Consider the following 23719-nt stretch of genomic DNA (forward strand, 5'->3'; position numbering starts at 1 on the left):
CCTCATAAACTGCCCGCATGTGCGTTTCGCCATAGGTCGATGTTTGCTGAATGGTGTAAATTAACCGAAAAGAAATAAGGCCAACACCTTGTCGGCACATCGTCATTTGTTTCGGGTGTCGTGCTGTGCCTGCACCGCTGAACTCACGCTGCACAATTTCTGAACTTCGCGTGCACAGCCATGAACCGGTTCCGACCGGTGCAGGTGAATCGAACGGGCCTAATGTCGCAACCGGGTGCCCCGAACTTCTTCAAAACAGCCGCCTACCCCGTTCATGTGGTCAACGTCACTGCAAGGTTGCCCGTGCTTCACACCTACAGTACTTGCAACGCAAGTTATTGATTAGGAGAAAAAATATGGTGTTCACAAACACAATGGTGTTCACAAACACAAAAAACAAAGGAAAACTTATCTCTCGTTGCGCGCTGCTCCTGCACCATTCGTCCTGCTCGACCGCTGTCGATTTTTTCGCCCTCTACGGCCATCGTAGGAACTTCAGAGTTTCCAGGGCCTGAGCCATGACCTACTACACTCCTGACCTGTTCAGATAGCGGGGTTCCTATGGGAGCGCGTGTCCCCGCTCTCGTTCAATCGCTCGCCGTAGGTGGCGCTACCTATAACCTGTTCGTCTGCTACTGTGCGGCCGGCAGGAGGGCGACGGACTGATACCATGCGTCTGCTTCTGTGACAAACTGCCTATACGTGTGATTGTTTTTTGCTGAAAAGGCTAACGTGTGCTATGTGTTACATTTTAGTAGTTAGGCTATACTGGTTGATTGACTTCTAAAGCTGTATATTTGCGTAGAAATGTCTTGCTGCATGGTTGTTTTTGCCATTCCAGCCTAAAAAAACTTCAATTTAGTATTCATAAAGCTTTTGACTAATAATGTACTCATTGGTAATAGAATATCAAACTGATTTTAGGTTGTTTAGGACGCGTCAGGTGAAACGCGTATACGCATGGCTAGCAAGATTGCAAAATAACAGTCCATAACACCTTTTTTGTAATTAATTTTTCCAAAATGTAACAAGCCAAATGGGGAGGTTAAGAAAAAGCATAGCCACGATTTTATTCTGGGGAAGTACCTGTATACCCATTTAGTGCATTTTCATATTTTCTCGCAGCCTTTGTAAATGTCTTTTTAGATGACTACATTCGTCGATTGATGTTTAGTGATGGTACGTGGTCGAGTCCAGTGGCATACTTGAAGCCCTTTATTCGAAGAGCTCATTGGCTATACAAGGTTTCATAACAAAGCTGAATTTCCTAATGGCTGCTCAGTAACGAAGCGCGACCCAATACGACAGAGCCGAAACCGAGGCGCACTTGAGCGCCTTGGTCTTGGTTTAGAGCGCAAACCTCTAACCTGTACAATGACTCCGCCGTTGACGACGATGACTTCAGTGGTTTTTGTTCTTTTGCATTCTCCAAAACGAATCTTTGTCATGCATGATGTAATCTCAGATGCAGCACGCACATAAATAGAGTATCTGTCGCTGATTATTCCAGGTTCCTCATTTCGGTTTCACCGGCTGGGTCTCTTAACCCTCACAGAGCCGATGGGCTCATTGCACGAAGGACTTCAATTATGTCATTATACCCGACCGCCTGCCAGCCCTATATAGAGTGAACAGTTAATCGCCACATTTCGTTACCGGCGTAACGTTTCTAATTACCTTAAGTAAGCTTATACAGAAACGAACAAAGCTGTATGGGAAGATAGAGGTTTGAGATGAGAAATACATTTGACCAAATTCGGTCGCTAACTTCAGTGACACCCAGTGTTCAAGAGTTGTCCATCGCTAAACACACACACACACACACACACACACACACACACACACACACACACACACACACACACACACACACACACACACACACACAGAGAGACAAACTGTGGAGGCAGCACGTAAATATTTCATATCATTAATTTTTTTATGGATTTCGGCGGCATTTGTTGAGGCAGCCTTCGGGAAGGGTGCTCGAACCCCTCGCAACCCACCGCTACGCATTTTTACATAATTTACAGATTTCGTATATTTACTTTTTTCTTGTGTGCTATATTTAAATTTCTTGGCACTATTTGTGGAGCCTGCCATATTAGCCGCGGTACTTTAAAAAAGCTTTCATGTTTTTTAGCTCAGTGAATTAGCATAACACACGGAAATAAAGTTTACTAAAGCACCCTGGTGCTTCTTGCTAGCTTGCAACTCGTTCTGAATTGAAACGACTCTCAAAAACACAAGACTCACCTTTTCTTCCAATTGCCTCGATCCATTCTTCCCGTATGTCTGTGGCAGGAAACTCGTGAAAACTTACTTTACTTTGTTTGCCTTGTTCCGATTTGCAATATGGCACGCAGCAATACACCATACTTACATTTGAGGTGTCAGCTCATCTAAAAAAAAAAACTGCACGCGGCCACTATTAGAGCTGACTACTGCAGCTATCTGCCGTCTGCAAGTTTCTGCACACGACCTACTGTGTTTCTGCGTATCTTCTGCAATTTGTGTATGCGTATCGTCTGGAACCATCGTGATTCAGTGTGAACAATGAATGCCTAACAATAGTTTTTTTATCTCGTTGGACTACGTTTTCATTCAAGAAATATTTTCATAATAAATTTTCCTTCATTTGTAGAAAAGTTCCCGTCTGCTTGCCACTGTGACCCTTTGTGTGGTTTTTTTACGGTTCTATTTCTGCTTCAAACGTCCACACGAATGCAGCCAACTCTGACGAGGAATCATATCGCTTTATTTGCCATATTTTACACATTCATACACAATTCATGCACAATAAGAACGATTTGCACTGCCACAGCGATGGCTGAAGCAGACGACAGCGAACAGGTGCTGCCTAGCGCCACGCCGCTCGTAGGTGACGGCCCTAGCGGCAGAAGGTATGAACTAGAACGTGGGCGCTGGAAGAGGTGCTCTCTGGGCAGGTCAGGAGTGTAGTAGGTCATGGCCTGAGCATCTTTCTAAAGAAGGCGTTGCATTTGTAGATGTTTTCTGTGGTCATTGGTCGCATTGGTCTTCAGTGCCTGTGTTTGTCCGAGTGACTGAAGCTCGGGGGATTTATTATTATGCCACGCTTTCTGTGGTGATGGTGCCCAGCGATGGCCTTGTGGTGATACCTAGCGAAGCTCAGTTTGTGCTAGTCGTTACAGCACCGGCAAGAAGGTGTACTTTGGCCCCCGCGCTCTCGTCTGACTGCGACGGTGGTGGTGTCGGCTCGCCGATGCCTGCTAAGCCTAACTGCTGCCCGCAACTACCGCAGTGGTGCTCTTGATCGGCTTCGTGTACGATAAAGCTTATCCGATGACTCACCCTCTCGACCGGCGTGCGATCACTAGTGCTATGCAGCACCTCTGAGAATCGACTGATGTTCGGGTGCGCCGATTTCGGAGTGTCTGTGTGAGACCATCCCAGCTGCTGTGTTGTTGTGACGACGAGGACGAGATCGATTCCGTGTGGCCAGACGCGGTCTAGCGGAAACGCCGGCGTCTATATACGTGCGCGTGTGGTGTGCTCTGCGTGTTTCCTCGTTTGCCGTCTCACTAGAATCTACCTACCTTGACTGCGCCCTGTGGCGTGGTTTCCCAAGGGAGACATGGCCGGGAGCTTCGATCCGTACGATAAGAACAGGTCAGTATGTGAGTGTGTTCTGTAAAGTGGTGCGTGAAAACGATGCACGAACCGGACGCAGGGCTGAAACGCGTTTCCTCTGAGCAGGCCAACCATGCCTCTCGGCGCATTCCTTCTCCACGCCGCGACAGTGAGCGAGCGGCCGTTTATTTTGGGGTGCCTTTCCCTCCTCCCGAAAGATCGTGTTTCACCGACCACCATTCCACTAGGCCTACACGTTCTCTGCCTGAGCAAAACACGGTTCGCACGAACCTTGTCACACCTTCCCGTGAAAGCCTTATTTCCCACGAGACTCGAAGCAGTTGTCTGCGTGGGCTCTGAGCTACTTGCCCATTTTTGCGTTTAGCCAGTGTAAGTAACATTGAAAACTGCGAGGGTTTTTTAGGAAATCGTAGTTGTCATGTCTGCCGTGTTATTATAGAACGTGCCAAGTCTTCGCGAAAGGCGAGGGCTCTATCAGAAATTTCCTTACATAAAATCACCGTTTTCGGAGCAGTGACCAACGAGTAACCCTGTAATGTCGTTGTTTGCCGTTAGACAAACCTCTGGGAGAATCGTGTGCTGTCTAGGTGACTTCACACTCTGGAATGGCCTTGATTGATTTCAAATAGCTGGTGCATGCACACTAGTGACTTGTGCATGGATCATGGTCTTACCTTCTCTGGACACAGACTGCCTCGAGAGGAGAAGCTCGGCCACTAACCATGGAGTTAATACTTTAACTAGACTTAACTCTGGCACTGCAGTCGTTCAGCCAGCATGAGAAGAATGAGTAGTACATGGATTTGCCTAGTCTTCATGCGAGCGGGCTTCAAATGCACTTTCAGCTTTTTTTTATTGCTGTATTTCGATTTTGTTTCGAAGTAAAAAATTTCGGCAGATCCCACTTACCTTGGGAATCGATGTTATGTGGAGGGAAGGGAGCCGTGTTGTAATCTTTTTATTGACCGACAGGCTATGAAATGATGCACCAATGTACTTTAAACAGTTGCATGTTTACTGTTGCATAACAATGCCAAAACCAACGTGCCTATTACCAACGCCAAAAACACTAAGCTAATACCTAGCCCTTATGCCAGCGAGGATGACGGCCTTGGACACTGCTAGATAAATGAGCTTCAGTGGATGGCACTTCACTACAATTGTCGTTAACCCGACTTGACGGCTGTATGATTGGTGCATGTAGGTAGTAGAATAGGATAGCTAGCACTGCAACCACAATTGACGTTTCACAAACATTACGGTGTACTTGAAAAGAAGTTCCGAGACCTAGTGTGGTTCCATTATAGAATACTTGATTGCCACACATAGTGGTGGGATTGAATTCTTGCTGGGACCCTGAGATTTATTCTTTCCATTCGTTGGGTCGACGCTGCTGATGCCAGCTTTTATGGTCAAGCTTCATAGGACCAACCTAGTTGGCGTCCATCATGCCCCACAGAACCTAAACTGGAATAAAACATCTCCATAAGAAAAGAACTAAAGCATATGCGTAAAGAACCGTCTTTATGTGTAAATAAACTATACAATCGCACAATACATGATCACCTGCGCCGTCTGTCTGTGTGAATGCATTCGTGAGTCCTACATTCGTGCATACGTCCATCTGTCCGACTGTCTGTCTTCCTAGACTTCAACATAGGGATTATGGACCTTAGGACGTATACTCTTGCTCACCGGCCGTCATTCACTTTGTGGAGATGCACTGAATTTTCTTAACACTCACGAATTAAATTTGCCAATGTCTGTTCGTACCTTTTGTTAGAGATAAAGGAACAGAATGTCTAGCATTATTTATTTATTTATCACATACTGCGGACCAAGTATGGTCCATGCAGGCGAGGGCAATACAGTTCAAAATTTTTCTACATGTCTAGACGTAGTGATAAAAGCCTTCAAAGTTATGAGGCGTTATGGACCTTAGGACGTATACTCTTGCTCACCCACCGTCATTCACTTTGTGGAGATGCACTAAAATTTCTTAACACTCGCGAATTAAATTTGACAATGTCTGTTCGCACTTTTTGTTAGAGATAAAGGAACGGAATGTCTAGCATTATGTCTAGACGTAATGACAAAAGCCTTCAAAGTCATGTCCAGATGTAAAAATAAGGAATGTTATAGTCAAGAGTCCGACGGAATCCCATCTGGTCAAGGACAAACATAGTGCAAAATAACAAAAACGCCGACCAAGGTGAAATACACAAAACTTAAAAAGACGTTTCGGCTCCCCACACGGGAGCCTTGTTCACAGACAAAAACGCCGACCAAGGTGAAATACACAAAACTTAAAAAGACGTTTCGGCTCTCCACACGGGAGCCTTGTTCACAGACCTGTGAACAAGGCTCCCGTGTGGGGAGCCGAAACGTCTTTTTAAGTTTTGTGTATTTCACCTTGATCGGCGTTTTTGTTATTTTGCATAAGGAATGTTAGCGTTACGTCCAGCTTGCAACAATACCAAACCGGCTTGTTAACCCTCCGTACCGATTGGCAGTTGTAGCCTAGTAGGCTAAGGCAGCACATGCAGGATTGTGAGGTCATTAGTTCGAGCCCCGCTGTAATTTTTTCTTTTTTTTGTGCAAGTAGTTTTTAAAACATTGCTGCAATAATTCTCTAAGGGTGCCGCTTATATATATATATTTTTTTTCTTAAAGAAAATAGGCTTTGTGGCCGCGGCGGATGCGAAAGACGGCGTTGCTACAACGCCGTACAGTTTCGCTGTAGCAAAATAGTGAGTGTTTGCGACGAAAGCGCACCAAAAAGCGAGAATATTCCAGTGACAAATGAGCAAACCTTTGAGACTGCCAAGAGATTATTAAACACAAGTGTACATTGTGAACCACACAACAAACGTAACTTTAGCAGCTGATTATCGTTACGGCTGAACGTGACTTTCACGTTCCGCAAAAGCTGTGTCTAGACGTAACGATAGAAGCCGTTAAAGTTGTGTTCAGCGAACAATACAAAATTGGCTTGTTAAACCATGCAAACAGATTGGCAGTTGAGGCGTAGTAGGATAAAACGTATAAGCTGGACGGTGAGACTGTTGATTCGAGCCCCACTGCATTTTTTTCTTTCTTTTTTGTGCAAGTATTGTAAACACAGGAAAACGAGCCCTTAATATATATGTATATCGTATGACGCTTGGGTTGAGACAGTGTTTATTCAGCCAAAGGCTCAGCAGCGAACGGGCAGTCTGAGACCGAGCGCGCACACACCCGATGATTGTGGTGACGCCCAGTGAAGATGAGGACAGGGATCCAGACGGATGATGATGATTATGATAATGCATATATGACAAGCAGCGCATAATGAATGCCCACACTAATTCCCCCCCGTATCGAAGCGGCCAACCTGACTGTAGGAATTCAATCTGGCAGAGAACGTCGCCTGAAGGGCTTCATGCGAGACACGTGCACGATCTCTGTGGTGCGGTGACGGCAATCTGTTGTCGATATTAGAAATAAACATTCTAGCTCCCTCTCGGTAACATCGGGAGTCCCCCAAGGTTCCGTCCTCGGACCCCTTCTGTTTCTAATATATATTAACGATTTACCCATGCATGTATCTTCTCATATCCGCATGTTTGCCGACGATTGTGTTCTATACCGCAAAATTACTAACCCCTCTGATCAAACTGCGCTTCAAAATGACCTTCATCGTGTACAGCAATGGTGCGACCTGTGGTTGATGGAGCTTAACCCCTTTAAATGCAAACTCGTTTCTTTTCAACGCCAGCATAATCCCTTGCATTTTTCTTACGTAATAGCTAACTCTACTCTTGAACAAATTAAATCCTATAAATACCTAGCTGCACCTTATCCAGTGATCTTTCATGGCGCACGCATATCACGAACGTCATATCATCAGCGAACCGAACTCTCGGTTTTTTGAAGCGTCATTTGCGTCATGCCCCACCTGACATCAAACTTCTCGCCTATAAATCTTTAATCCGAACTAAACTAGAATATGCAGCTCCCATATGGAGCCCGCACCAGGTATACTTGATAAATGAATTAGAGTCTGTGCAAAACCGCACCACTAGGTTCATACATTCTTCATATTCATATAACATAAGCATATCATCCCTTAAACGTGAAACTGGTCTTCTGAATCTTTCAGTGCGCCGCCGCATTACCAGCCTTTGTTTGCTACACAAGTTCTTTCACAGCCCTCTTAATCAAGCACCCTACATCGTCCCACCGACGCTGTCACACACAGGTCCTGTTAATTAGGGAGGGGATCGCCGGGCTAATTCCAAGGGCCGAAGTATCGGCCCCCCGAACCGCACCACGAAAGCGTGGACAATTTAGAAGTGGTCCTTTTTGGCGCGCCAGCGGACGCCGGCTGTGGCCCAAAGAACAAGTCAGAGCCGAGAGTTGATAAACAACACAAAAAGTATATTCTCAAAAATGGCAAATCGAAAACAATACACAAGATTGCACCTCCACAATAGTTGAGTACAATATGTCACCAATCAAACAACGTACTACACAGTACAATCAGCCACACTTGAAACAACGGACCCAGACAACAATACGCACTACAATGCAGTCGCATGCATTGAACAACCAAGACACTTAAAGACTAAAGAGATAGAAAACCTATTCAGTCCAAAGTTCTTGGAACCAAAGTCTAGATGATACTCTTCCGAGAATCACTCACTCAAAGTCCAGCGTTTTCTCTCCCAGGAAACCTCGCGTCTTCAGTTGGCCTCTCCCCAAGCTTCAAACTTCTTCGCCGGAAACACATCGACTTCACACACGCAGCTGTTGCCACGCGTCTTCGCTCGATAGCGGTAGACACACGCTCTTGCCTGTAGCTCGAGCCTTCACCCCTCAGGTGGAAATCTTCATCTCCTGCTTTGTCCCTACGGACAAAACCTTTGCCGACTACACGGCGGTATACCCTACGCGCTCTGGCGCTAACTTCCGTCTTCTCCTGCTTTCTCGTCTCGGCCGCTCGATTAAATACCTTCCGCGCGACATTCCAGAAAGTTCTCGTCATTTCGTCGGCGCGATACGCAGCGAAGGCTGGGGGAAGGCGCGAGACTGTACGAGGGCCGTCCCGGACAGATGACTCAACCCGGCATAACACGCCCATTTCCTTCTAGAAATTTCCAGGGCTTGCTCGGCCGCCGATGTGGGGTGAGGAGGTTCGTCGGCGAAGCCACGCTTCCGAGAGAGCGCGCGCCCTGGGAGCCTTGGATGTTTTTTTTCTTTTTTTTTCTTTTGACCTCCCGGCGTCTCTCCCGCGCGTTATCGCAAGAATTTGGCGGCGCGCCCATTTTTAGCGCTCGTTCTGTGACAGACGCGCATATCTCACCGCACTGCCCAGGCGTTTCAAATTGCCCGTCCACATGCTCGCACTACTACTTTTTCTGCCTCTTTTTTCTCCCGTGTAGCAGTGGACTGGAATGGCCTTCCCTGTGACGTTCTAGCCATCACGTGTCCATCAACATTTAAAGAGAAGGTCACCACGCACATTTCCATTTGAAAACCTGTGTACATTTACCTGTAACCCACCCCTTGTGTAATACCCCCTACATGGGGGTCTTTAAGGTATTAAAGTGATGTGATGTGATGTGATGGAACACGTATGGTAGCGCTGACCGGAAAGAACAAGCCGAACGTCTCCTCAATTCTCGCACTCAACGACACAATGAAAGCGTGGCCATGTTCATTGAGGAGATGTCTCGTCTGTTCCGTCGAGTGGATTCTGCAATGACGGAAGACAAAAAGATGCGCATTCTGTTGCGGGGTGTCAAGGAGCAGCTGTTTGCAGGACTTGTACGAAACCCACCAGCTACCGTGGCTGAATTCCTCCGTGAAGCTACGACAATGGAGCGAATGCTAAGACAACGGTCTTCGCAGTATGAGCGGTCCGACAACCTTGCATGTCTGTCAGCATCCTTGGTAACACCCGATGTCACGAGCGTGAGAGACCTTGCTGAGCTAGTCCGTAGCATTGTACGCGACGAGCTGCAAAAGCTTCACGCAGTGCCTTCACAGCCTCAAGTGGCTGCTCTGACAGACATCGTCCGTGAAGAGGTGCGGCAGCTGGTACGACCATTAGCGCCACCTCCAACCGAAGCTCCTCTGCTAACGTATGCGGAAGCTGTACGTACTCCTGCACCGGCAGCCAGCTATTTCCCCCGACCGACTAGCCTGCAGACGCCACAGCACTTCTCGGGCGGGCCACGCTATGAAAACCAACGACCGACTTGTCTGCAGATGCCGCAGTACTTCTCGGGCCCACCACACTATGAGAATCCGCGACCTAATTTGCGGAAATCTAGCGTGTGGCGCGCTTCCGAAAATCGGCCACTATGCCACCACTGTGGTGAGCCAGGTCACTTGTACCGGGAGTGCTCGTACAGACAGATGGGCCTACCTGGATTTCGGCCAGACGCTCGTCGGCCCAGGGACGGCGAACGACCCCGCGCCATCGCAGAATACTTGGCAAGTCTACCGTCTCCGAATCTTCAGCGACGCCAATCACGCTCTCCGTCTCCTCAACGCTCTACGTCCGCGAATCAATACTCCACTTTCGCCGATGTTGTTGCGGGACGATCCGCTAGGTCCCCAAGTCCACGCCGGGGAAACTAGAATCAGCGGCCTCCTGGGGTGGGACCGCTGTTAAGCTATCGTCAAAACAGCCTCTTCCGACCCTTCCACTGACCTTCGATGATTCCTTTCAGCCGACACCTCACATCGCTGACGAACCCGTTTTTGCTGACATTGCCGTTCGTGTCGACAACCATCCAGTGACTGCTCTGGTTGACACCGGCGCCGACTACTCAGTTATCAGCGCTGAACTTGTGGCTGAACTCAGGAAAGTCACGACTCCTTGGGGGCATGGACCTAACCTTCGGACAGCCGGTGGTCATCTCTTGACACCAATCGGGAGATGGACCGCAAGGCTGCAAATCTGTGAGTCGGCTTTCGTTGCTTCTTTCGTTGTGCTTCCCGAATGCTCCCGGAAAGTTATCCTTGGCATGGATTTCCTTCGTGACCACGGCGCTGTTATAAATCTTCGAGACTGCCTCGTAACGTTTGCTGACGACTATGGCCCGAAGCCTAGAGATACCAATCCGCAGAAGACTGCACTTCGCATTGTCGACGACACCGTCACACTTCCGCCACGCACCAGTATGTTCATCACAGTACAGGGTGACATAGACCATGACAGTAGTGGTATCGCTGAAGCCAACCTTTCGGTGCTCTTGTCTCAGCAAATCTGTGTTGCCCGCGGCATAATTCAATTTAAACGTGGGATGACTGAGTTGTTGGTCACCAATTTTAGTGGATCATACCAACATTTGGCCAAGCGAACAACTATCGCTCATTTCGAATCCATTGACGATGAAGCGTGTACGACGATAGCCCCAATTTCTGCAGCCGTTAAAGTGACACCGCGGTAGCCGATGCAGTCGATGTCAATCCGAAGCTGTCATGTGCACAGAAAGAGCAAATCCGCTGTATCCTCCGCATGTTTAGTGACTGTTTCGCGTCTACATCCAAGATAAAACAAACGCCAACCGTAAAGCATCGCATTGTCACTGACCATGCTGAGCGACCCATACGTCAGCACGCCTACTGAGTATCACAAAAGGAACAAGAGGCTATACGTTCTCAAGTGAAGCACATGCTCGAAGATGGCGTAATCCGACCCTCGAACAGTCCATGGTCGTCCCCCGTCGTACTAGTAAAAAAGAAAGACGGCACTCTCCGATTTTGCGTCGATTACCGCAAACTCAACAAAGTCACAAAGAAAGACGTTTATCCGCTTCCACGCATTGACGACTCACTAGACCGCCTCCGACGCGCCCGATACTTCTCCTCTATGGATTTACGCAGTGGCTACTGGCAGATCGAAGTTGATGAACGCGACCGAGAGAAAACAGCATTCATAACGCCTGATGGTCTGTACGAATTCAAGGTGCTGCCCTTCGGTCTGTGTTCTGCCCCTGCGACATTCCAGAGAATGATGGATATAGTGCTCTCCGGTCTCAAGTGGGAAGCATGCCTTGTTTACTTAGACGACGTTGTTGTCTTCTCCCAAACGTTTGAGCAGCATTTGCAGCGACTTAGATCTGTGTTTGCTGCAATTCGCACGGCAGGCCTATCACTGAAACCAGAAAAATGTCATTTTGGTTACAACGAATTAAGGTTCCTCGGTCACCTTGTTAGCCCTGATCGCATTTCGGCCGGACCCAGACAAAACATTGGCTGTCGCAGATTTTCCACCACCTACCAAGAAACGTGATGTGCGTCGATTTTTAGGCCTCTGCGCATACTACAGATGCTTTGTGCAAAATTTCGCAAACATTGCCGAACCCCTCATTCGTCTGACAAAAGACGACGTTCCCTTCGTGTGGGGCCTTGAGCAAACACGCGCTTTCTCCGAGCTCCAGCAGCGTCTCCAATCTGAGCCCTTACTCGGACACTACGACGAATATGCCGACACTGAACTACACACAGACATCGGCCTTGGTGCAGTCCTCGTCCAGTGGCAAGGCGTCGTCGAACGCCCTATTGCTTATGCGAGTTGGATTTTATCATCTGCGGAGGCGAATTCCACAACTGAAAAGGAGTGCCTAGCTGTTGTCTGGGCAATAGCTAAATTCAGACCGTACCTGTATGGTCGCCCGTTCAGAGTTGTTACCGATCATCATGCGCTCTGCTGGTTGGCGAACCTTAAAGACCCTTCCGGACGTCTGGCCAGGTGGAGCTTACGCCTTCAGGAGTTTGATTTGACAGTCGTGTACAAGTCTGGCCGGAAGCATACTGACGCGGACTGCCTTTTCCGAGCTCCTCTTAAGACAGCGTCAGGTGATCACGATCTCGACGGCCGTTTTCTCTGCGCAGTTAGTGTATCCGACTTGGCTGAACAGCAGAAGAACGATTCCGAGCTTCGACAATTCATCGAATATCTCGAAGGCCGTATGCCGCATCCACCACCAGCATTCGCCCGCTCGTCATCATCGTTCTGCGTCCGCAGAAATATCCTCTATAAAAGAAACTTCGACCCTTATGCGATGAGTACTTGCTCGTCGTCCCGCCAGCGTTACGAGCCCATGTCTTGTCCGCCTGTCACGATGAGCCTTGCTCAGGCCACTTGGGATTCACACGTACCTTGGCCCGGATTCGCCAACACTACTACTGGCCTAAGCTCAGTCGAGACGTGAAGCATTACGTGAAGACGTGTCACGAGTGCCAGCGCCGTAAAGCACCACATCAGCGCCCAGCCGGCTTTTTGAAGCCCATCGCTCCTCCGACACAACCGTTCCAACAAATAGGCATGGATCTACTAGGACCTTTTCCCAAGTCTCGTGACGGCAACCGCTGGATTGTAGTCGCTACTGATTACATGACGCGCTACTGCGAAACGAAGGCATTACAACGTGGCGCCGCCATTGAGACTGCCCACTTTTTTATGAAAAACATCGTTCTCCGACATGGAGCACCAGCAGTTGTCATAACTGATCGTGGCACAGCTTTTACCGCCCGGATGATACAAGACGTCATGCAGCTTAGCGGCACAGTACATCGAAAAACTACTGCATACCACCCACAAAGCAACGGCCTTACAGAGCGACTAAACAAGACGATTGCCGACATGCTATCCATGTACGTTGACCAAGACCACAAAAACTGGGATGACATCCTCCCTTATGTCACGTTCGCTTACAACACCGCTGTGCAAGAAACAACTGGATTCACACCATTCCGGTTGCTTCATGGCAGGGAGTTCACTACAATGCTGGATGCCATGCTTCTACCAGACAGGCACCAGATTAGTGTTAAGGCGAACGAATTTATCAGACTGGCAGACGCGGCTCGTAAGCTTGCAGTCGAACGAATCCATAAGCAACAATGCATCGACTCGCTGCGGTACAACGCTCGTCGTCCCGATGTCTCTTACCAACCCGGAGAACGACTATGGTTGTGGACCCCCATTCGACAACAGGGCCGGTCGGAAAAGTTGTTACGCCGCTATTTTGGTCCCTATAGAGTTCTCCGTCGTCTCAGCGAAGTGAACTACGAGGTTCTTGACGAGGACATGGCTCGTCAATTCCGCCGTTCACAACAGCCACACGTCGTCCATGTTTCGAGGATGAAACCATTTTACCAACGCTGACTATTCGTCACACTCCCTTGAGTAGACTTACAGTGATTGTGAACACCCCCTTGTGTACTGCTTATCGTGCTTGTTTTCATCTGGCAATAATGTTATGACATCGGAACGATGTCCTTTGGGAAGGGGGGTAATGCCACTAGTACAAGTTCTGAAACTATTATTTCCACAGATGCTGGCATGCTTGTATGTGCCGCTGTTCAGAAGAGGACAAAGATGCGCGTGCAGAGAAAAAACAATAGTCGTACTGCCGTTGTTCGAATCAGTTTGACGTCCTTGTGTGCCATTATCAGCAGGTTACAGTTACGTTGTAACGTGACAATATATAAATAAATCAAGAAGCGTAACTCACACACAGCGAACGTTTTAGCACAGCTTAGTCTGACGTTTCGGCCGTGGGACCGGTCTTTGTCTGGGAATACAGAGCATAAAATTCACGCACCTATATATGTCGATGATCGAGGCCCCCCAAAAACACATCCCCTAGTATAACTAAGAAGGCTATTCTATATCAGCACAAAAATGGTTTTCAGTGATAAAAAATATATCTATACAGCACACAGTGTGTCAGTCAATGGCAAGTGATACCGCTTCACGGGATACACTCGTAAATCACGCCATTACAAATGGCATATTTTTCTCGCAAAGACAGTTGGTATGTAAAATATACGCGTTGCAGATGACAAGTTATAACAATATAAACAGATTGCTTTTCCATTTGTATACATTCTCAGCAGAGGCCATCCTAAGAGAAAAGTTCCACTATCAAAATACTCTGCTGTGATGAAGAAGCAGGCTAGCGTACGCTTGTACTGTTGACCAAGATAACTTACGTAGTAGGAAGACACGTCAATGTGCCTGCATCCTCATTTGTATCATTTGCTGAAGTATTAAACTTGAATATCAGGTATAATTCCCGGAGTTCGCGGTCATGACTTGAGCGGAAACCAGATTCAAGAATGGTGCTTTCGTTTGGTCGAAAGAGTGGCCTGGCATGCGATTGTAGATAACTTACGTAGAAGGAAGACACGTCAATGTGCCTGAATCCTCATTTGTACCATTTGCTGAAGTATAAAACTTGAATATCGGGTATAATTTCCGGAGTTCGCGGTCATGACTTGAGCGGAAACCAGATTCAAGAATGGTGCTTTCGTTTGGTCGAAAGAGTGGCCTGGCATGCGATTGTGTTGTGATAGCGGTAGGCGAGGGAAAATATTTACATAGGATTTGTGGTTATTAAAGCGTATTCTGAATTGAGTTTCTGTGTGACCAATAAATTGTTTCGAACAGGCACTGTATTCGAACATGTACACGGCATAATAAGTGTCGCAGTCAAATCTACCATGAATCTTTAATCTAAAGTCCGAAGACGTGCTTATGACATTTTGCGTGGTTTGCATGTGCACACATACTTTGCACTGCGGTTTGTTACAAGGTGCACAGCCTTGCTCTTTACGGGCACCAATCTTAGATGACGTTAACATGTCATGAAGGTTTTTTGACGGTAGGTAAACAACACGAGGCGGCCCAGGAAAGATTTTTTTATGATTATCATATTGTGTTAAGATGTTGTGGTGCCGTTTCCATATAGCAGAGACCTTAGGAGCTGATGATGAAAATGTTCGAACAAGATTAGTTTGAACAGAGCCATCGTTCTCGTCCCTTCCTTTCAGAATTTCAGCGCAATTAAGTTGGTCGACTCGAGTTATGGCATTGTTTATTAGTTTTTCTGGGTATTTTCTTTTTACTAGAAAACTTTTGAGCCTATTACAATATTTAATGAAATCTGTACAATCAGAGAACAATTGTTTAAAATGGTGAGCCTGGCTATAAAGAATTCCTGTTTTGCAATGCCGGGGGTGGCCGCTCTGAAAATGTAGGAGTCGATGTCAGTCAGTGGGCTTGCGGAGCAGCTTTGTGGCAAGTTTTCCTTTGGAAATCGTGTCTGTGGCATCAAGAAAATTTATAGAAGTGCGCAAAAATTGGTGCGAGAACTTAATAGACGAATGGAAATTATTAAACTTTTGAATGAAACCAAGCAGACTTGTTTCGTCATGCGTCTAGAGAAGAAAATTATTATAAATAAAGCGCCAATAATAGAGAGGTTGGAGCGTGGTTTTACGAAAAAATTCACCTTCCAAAATGCCAGTGAAAATTTTGTCGTAGTTAGGGCCTACTTTCGTACCCATTGAGGTGCCGTTGGCTGGTACGTATTAAATTTTGTTAAACTCAAAATTGTTTAATTCAAGGATAAGCTTCAAAAGAGTACCAAGGGCTTTTTTATCAATAGGTTTATCAAAAGGGGAACTTTCGTAGGCCTTTATTACTGCAGAAATACAATATTTATGCGGTATGTTGGTGTATAGTGATGCTACGTCCAGCGTTACTAGCATTGAACCAGATGGAACACGAAGATCTACAATTTCTTGAAGGAAATGGTTGGTGTCTTTGATGAATGACGTAAATGTGGCTGGAAGCTTGTTTATGAGAGAGTCAACGTAGCGAGATAAATTTTCGGTGACAGTGCCAATTCCAGTAATGGCGGCTGGGATTATTCTGCTTGCGAATTTTAGTAAGCATGTAAAATTTTCCCGCTACGAGACTGAGTGGTACCAAAGAGTGGACTGTGTTTTCGTGCAATTTACCATGTTTTCTTGTAGAGACGTAAGTGCATCCCTAAGCTTAGGTTTAAATTTGCTGGTAGGATCAAAGGGCAAAGCTTTGTAAAAGATGGCGCCTTAAAGTTGCCTGTCAGCCTCGTTTATATAATCAACCGCATTGAGAATTGCAATAGCCCCCCCCTTTATCGGCTGGTTTAATGACGATGTTACGATTTGTCGACAATTGTTAGAGAGCGGGCGGGCGGGCGTCGTAGGAGAAGCCGAAGAAGTGCTTTTTGGAATAAACATGGCGTATGAGCCAGGCCACGTCTCCCAGTCATCATAGCGTCACACAAGTGAACGGGATGAAGACCTGGCAGCCACTTCATCAACCGGCCATCATCATCGAACACCTCAGCAAGGCGCAGTGACCGAACGTGGACCACACAAGTGCAACCCAACTCTACACCATGACCAGCATCATGACAGCATCATCAGCTGACCTTGACATCCCCGAGTACACCGGATCAGCGGACGACGGACCCGCGCAGGACTGGTTCAATCTATTCGAGCTCCACTCCGCCGCTGCATCCTGGTGGGAACCAGAGATGGTCATCAACTTTACAGACTACGTCTCCGGTGAGGCTTTCAAATTCTACCTCACCCACATATTTCAAAATCACGTGTCATACAAAAAGATTACAGAAAAAATGACCATCCGATTTCAAAAATACAATGAAGACTATGATGAAGACTCACTTATAACCAACCATCTTCAGGCAATTGCACTCACTTGTCAATTTCACAAGCAGCCTTCAAGCGTGTGAACGTCCAGCACGAAAGGACCGCTACCACAACACAAAGTGGAACATGAGTACACTGACAGGTGACCAAGCGTATTTTGGGAAAAACACTACCATCGAGTGGGCCTCCCTGCTGCACGCAAGACGGCACTTTCAAAGTCATCGCTTCAGCATATGACACGAGACGTTGCTGAACCACTTGACACTCTCCATTCTTCGTCTCGCATACATGGCTCGCCACCCGGTTTTACTTCACGCGGCCCCTCAGGTGCTCTTAACGCTCACCGTCTGCCTCTTAAGGATACCATGTTCACCATAGATGAACTAATGACGCATTGGGGAAATACCCAACCACACCATGACGACTCGAAAATGTGTTTTCCATCACAAGACTTTATTTCTACGGCTCAGCAGACTGTGCAGTCCGAACCTAATAATGCCACGTCACCTGTGGTATCCTCATCCAGTGTTTAGAGCTCCAAGAACCGAAACAATGCAGAAGTAATACGTCAAACCTCGCACGCAGCTGTCTGTCAGAAGTGTCCATACTGGACCACCTTACCAAAGCCTCTGAAGAGCATGCTAGCAATGATGGTGCATTACCAACTATGCCCGACAATAAAGAGACCCGATCATCATGCATCAGCTGTCTACAGGACACGTCAACTTGCGAAGGAAATGAATGCCCAATTCCGAAAGGGGCTTCACTACAGCCATCTCCTAAGCAACATCAGCAAAGCAAGCAAAGCCAAGTCCACAAACACATGCGACTATGAGAGAGACTGCAACAAAGGCATCGACTAACGCGAAATTCAACGGAAGCCCGTTCACCAATCGAAGAACATAAAAAAAAAAAGATCTCCAAATCAAAGACCATTTCAAGACGTCAGACACTTTCGCGCAAAGAAGGGTCACCAGAGACGCTCCGGGCGCCTGCTATTACACCCACTGCAGCACCACAGAAAACGCCGAGAAAGACGCGAAAGCACGGCTTGCAGACCGCAAGCACTCAGACACTCTGTCACAGTCTGTCGAGAAGCGCGCAAGCAAGAAGCATCAGGATTGCACCACTCACAGTGAAAAATACATGCCCGACGACATCCCAGCTGCTGACGCAACAAGTCGCTCCAACCTTGCTCAGCCCGAACAAGAGTTCTAGCAGTACTGTCAGTATCCACGTGTAGCCCGCTCTGTTCGGAACGCAACAGTCAGCCTTGTCCACCAGAGTTGTTATGGAATTCGCCGGACAACTCACTCGGTCTTGAAGATTTGAAAAGACTCTGGAACTCCGTCGGGACGTGAAACTGCGAATTTGGACATCATTCTGTTTAATGTCTTCTTTAATTTGTTGTAGGTTATGACTGATGCCATCGTTCGGGCGGAGGGGAAATTTTGTGATGTATGAAGGCATGGTAGGAGAAGCCGAGGAAGAGTAAGTGCTTTTTGGAATAAACATGGCGTATGAGCCAGGCCACACGTCTCCCAGTCATCATAGCGTCACAACATATATATGTATATACCCATATATGTATGTGTTTATATGTATATATATATATGTATACACACACACACACACACACACACACACACACACACACACACACACACACACACACATATGGGAAGTAAGTGTACGCTTAAGGACTCGTTTTTCTGTGTTTGGCATACTATTAATGAAATCTAACAGACAATTATGCCAATGGAAGTATAGGGGGTATTATTAGACTGAATCGTAGTGTAAATGTGAAGAAAGAAAACTGGGTGAAAAAGTAACTTGCCGTGGGCAGGAACCGAACTTGCGACCATCGAATAACGGTTGCAGGTTCCGTTTCTGCTCACGACAAGGTATATTTTCACCCACTTTTCTTTCTTCACATTTACATTACGATTCAATCTATACTTTCCTTGGCATTAGTGTCCGTTAGATTTCATTAAAATTGTGTCAAAACACGGAAAAAAACGAGCCCTTAAGCGTGACTACTTTCCCTGATATGTGATGCTTCACAGGTGAATGTGGGGAAGGAAGATGAGGAAGACGAAGGGTCAGAATAAACTGGTGTTCTGACTGACGCCATGTCTCATCCGTTACACTAAGTCGACAGGATCTACCGCAGCAACATCATGAGCTCACCAAAGAAGATGATCAGCCTGCCGAAATACACCGGAGCTGAAGACGATGTCCCTGTTGACAAGTGGTTGCACCTCTTCGAAACGAAGGCGAGCAACGTCAGCTGGTCCGAACGAGATCGCATCGACTGCATCAGCGAGTACCTGGAAGGTTAGGCATTCCGCTGGTACCTCACCGACATTTTCGACGCAGAAGATACGTGGGAAGGAATCAAAGCAAGCATGATATCACGATTTTCTGCACCTGTTAGCGACCCTTTCCACCAATTCATACACTGCAGGCTCAAAAGAGAACAGCGCATCAGGCACTACTACGAAGAGAAGACACACCTTGGTCGCCTCGCAGACTTAAAAGACGTTCACATAGTATCAGGATTGACCGATGGTGTACTTGAAGAGATCGAAAGGCGCCTCGCTGGATTGACGCTCTCCGCCCCCCGGCCAAGTGGCTTGCTGCTGCGCTTCAAGCAGAAGACTCTGTCCACAGAGATGCTTCTCAACACTCCTCAAAACGGCAGCTCATGCGTTGAGAGCCTTATTCTACGCGACCATGGCTCCCTGCAGGATCGATGCGCACCCCTCACAGTGAGTGCTGACATTGTGCATTCGGCTGGTTTGCCGAATCAGTTTCACTGGCACAATGAGTGCCCTCGTCGTGAAATGGTGCCTGCTCTAACTGACAACCAGGAAAACGAAGAGGGTGGTTCAAAGCTTCATTAATAAGTTTTGGTGCACTTGTGAACGGACACATGGTGAACGCAACTCTGGATACAGGAGCGACTATTACCTGTATCAATGAAGTTGTGTTGAAAAAACTCAAGCAGCAGTTGCTCAAGGATCCATGCATTAGTGTCCAGCAAGTCACCTTAACCACAAAAACTTTGGGTTGCGTACGCATACAGTTGGAAATAGGGAAGATAAAGTGGGCAGTCCAAGCACACGTTCTACCAGGCATGAAGACTGAATTCTTGCTAGGCCTGGACAACACCTCCTTTTTCAACCTGTCACTGGATTTAAACATGATGACTTTGTTTCAAGACAACAAAGTTTTGCAGAATTCCTTTCAAACACAAAAGTGTGTCTTCAGCGCCGATACAACCCCTCTCCAAGCCGTTGATGTTACGTACCTTCCACCATCGCAACAAGCTGCTTTAAGAGAGATGCTTCACAATTACGAAGACATTTTCACAAAGTCTCAGATGGACTTCGTATGTATCGCGGATGAACGACACTGCATTGCCCTCAGCAACAACGTCCCTATTCACAGGCCACCGTATCGATGCTCCCTGGCAGACAAAGAAGAAATTGTCAGGCAAGTGGACTTACTTCTCAAGCAAGGTGTAGTGCGTCCATTTTTTTCCTCATACGCGGCTCCAGTCATTCTTGCAGTGAAAAAAGGTGATCGAAAGCTTAGCTCTGTCGCTGTGCATGACTACCAACCCATTCCGCGTATAGACGATGTTCTAGACTACCTCGGAAAATCGAAATATTTTTCGACATTGGATATCACATCAGGCTATTGGCATGTCAAAATGAATCCAGAGGACATCCCAAAAACAGCTTTCATCAGTCCAAATGGCCATTATGAGTGCCTTCTTACGCCTTTCGGTTTGAGAAATGCTCCTGCTACATTCGAAAGAGCTGTGAAATCAGTTATCAGAAAACATAACTTAAAGAATGTCGTTAATTATTTTGATGGTATCATAGTCTTCTCCGACACATTTACTGAGCACCTACAGCACCTCCAAGCTCTATTGCATGCCCTAAAAATGGAGAATATAAAACTTAAACTGAATAAATGCCATTTTGCCCAAGATTTTATTGCATATCTGGGTCACAGAGTGTCGCACGGTACAGTGTCGCCTATATGAAGAAACATAGAAGCTGCATTGTGATTCCCAAGACCGAAATCCCCGAAAGAGCTTCAGCGTTTTTTAGGCACCACCAACGTTTACCGCCAGTTTATACCGTACTTCAGTGACGTAGTTTTCCCACTTACGAAGCTGTTGAAAAAAGACACACCATGCGAATGGGATTCCTCATGTGAACAAGCTTTTGAGAACATGAAATACTGTCTGACCAAAGAACCCATTTTACGAATTTCGCTTGCGAGAAACCATGCATTCTTTATTGCGATGCATCTAACGTAGGCATAGGTGCAGTTCTGAAGCAACGAGAGCATGATGGTAAAGAACACCCCATTGCCTATCACTCGCGTAAGCTACTCACGCACGAATTAAATTATGTCATTACAGAGCTCGAATGCCTCGCTATAATTGACGCTGTTGACAAGTGGCACTACTATCTACATGGACGACCATTCACTGTTGTCACCGATCATGCTGCTTTACAATGGCTCAGAAACATAAAAGCCCACATGGCTGGCTCTTTCGATGGTCTTTGAAGCTGTCGATGTATGACGTTAACATTCGACATCATAAAGTCAGCAAAAACATCGAGGCGGATGCATTTTCGCGAAGTCCTTTCAACTCCTTTCATTACCAGAACTTCAAACTTACCAGGATGACCGCCCTCGCTGCAAGTACACAAACGGAAAACGGGGTCACTATCTTGACACGTAAAGGAATTCGCAAAGTGTACGTTCCTCTCAAGCTTCGACTGGGCCTTCTGCAGAAAGCACACTGTCAGTTCGGACACGTGGGAGTAAACTCTGGGCTTGTTGTCATCATCCTACTATTGGCCGGAAATCATCACAGACGTTTCATCCTACGTGCGCCACTGTGACATATGTCATCGTTGCAAGAAGCCGAAAACCAAGAGATTCGGATATCTCGAGTCACTACCACCTGCAGAACAACCCTTTGATCTTTAGCAATGGACACTATAGGTGGCTTTTCAGGATATATCTCGACAAAGAAGTTTATTCACTTGGCAATCGACCACGCTACGCGGTATGTCTGGGTGTTTCCCCACAAGAACGAAACTTGTGACGCATACATTTCCTGCATCACTGCCATCTTTGCAGCAGGAAAACCCAAGAAGTTCCTAGCTGATCGTGGACCAGCTTTCACAGCTGGAAAATTCAAACAGTTTCTAGAATGCAATGGTGTCCACCAATTGTTCACATCCTCCCAACACCCTCAATGTAATGGCATGAACGAACATACAAATCAGACTATTGTAACCTGGCTAAAGTGCAAAATGAATGAGCGGCCACAGAAGTCCTGGGTCAAACATCTTTCGGATGTCGTCGATGAATACAACAGAACCCCACATGAAGTAACACGATATCCACCATCGTACCTCATGTATGGAATTCCTTCATACGACACAATTTTAGACGCACCAATGGAGAGTGTGCAAGAAGCAAGGAAAAGTGCACTCAAGAACATGCTTGCCTATCATGAGAAAAACAAGATAATCTACGATAAAAAATTCCTACCACAAGATCTACAACCTGGTGAATTGGTCCTCTACGAAACATCTTGGCACCCGAGCAAAGGAAAGCTCAGTTCAGTCATGGAAGGACCTTACACAATTCTTCGCAGAGTCTCTCCTGTGAACTATGAGATCGACCGATGCGTAGCTCCGTTATGCAAAACTACTGACATTGTGCACATCACCAAACTGCGACGTTACTATTGTCCCAATAAGTTGACGTTCTCTTGGGGGAGGGGGAAACGTGCGACGCTTCACAGGTGAATGTGGGGAAGGAAGATGAGGAAGACGAAGGGTCAGAATAAACTGGTGTTCTGACTGACACCATGTCTCATCCGTCACACGCACTCACACGCATACACACACACACACACACACACACACGCGCGGGAAAGAAGTCACGCGTACAGGCTCGTTTTTTCTGTGTTTTGACACAATTTTAATGAAATCTAACAGACAATAATGCCAAGGAAAGTATAGGGGAGGTTGTTAGACCGAATGGTAAAGTAAATGTGAAGAAAGAAAAGTGGGTGAAAAGATGACTGAGAAGAGGTGAGAGAACTGTGGTGCTTCCCTAGAAAGGACAATTGGTTTGAAAACACTGTTCCTAAACTGGTGTCCCACACTTGCGTGTCCCCGCAGGGGCTCCTGCGCAAACAGGCTTTTGGTGTGTAGCGACACCACGGAACCGAGCTAACGGGGGGTTTCGACTCCCTCCCACGTCTAGCCGTGGGTGGCTTTGCCATGTCTGGGGAAAAGGGGATCCTGGGGGTTGAGCCAATGCTCAACCCAATGAGCCAATGCCAATGGGTGATTGGACCTTTAAGGCCCCCCAGCGGCGGCAACACACTCCTTCGGCCTCGGCTTCACGTAGACGGCACCCCTGGGCTGACTCACCCAGGGGAAATCGGTAGTCGCCTTTTCCTATTTCTCTCTCTCTCTCTACATCTTAGTCTTTTCTCGTTATTTAAATATATCCTGTCTTCTTCTCTCTTCCA

At 47.0% G+C, this 23719-nt stretch overlaps 1 protein-coding gene across 3 annotated transcripts in view; it reads left to right on the plus strand.

Annotated features, from left to right (window-relative positions):
• The first annotated feature begins 2982 nt into the window (after positions 1 to 2982).
• Crk (Crk proto-oncogene, adaptor protein) overlaps positions 2983 to 23719 on the plus strand; it is a 229105-nt gene continuing 208368 nt past the window's right edge. The window contains exon 1 of one of the 3 annotated variants that reach the window (XM_075882870.1): positions 2983 to 3651. In XM_075882870.1, the coding sequence (XP_075738985.1) occupies positions 3617 to 3651 (35 nt within the window). In that variant the 5' untranslated portion in view covers positions 2983 to 3616. The remainder of the gene's footprint in view (positions 3652 to 23719) is intronic. The other 2 variants (XM_075882869.1, XM_037432281.2) reach the window with 2 other exon arrangements.

Source organism: Rhipicephalus microplus, unplaced genomic scaffold (assembly GCF_043290135.1).
Source record: "Rhipicephalus microplus isolate Deutch F79 unplaced genomic scaffold, USDA_Rmic scaffold_14, whole genome shotgun sequence".
In the NCBI taxonomy this organism is placed as follows: domain Eukaryota; kingdom Metazoa; phylum Arthropoda; class Arachnida; order Ixodida; family Ixodidae; genus Rhipicephalus; species Rhipicephalus microplus.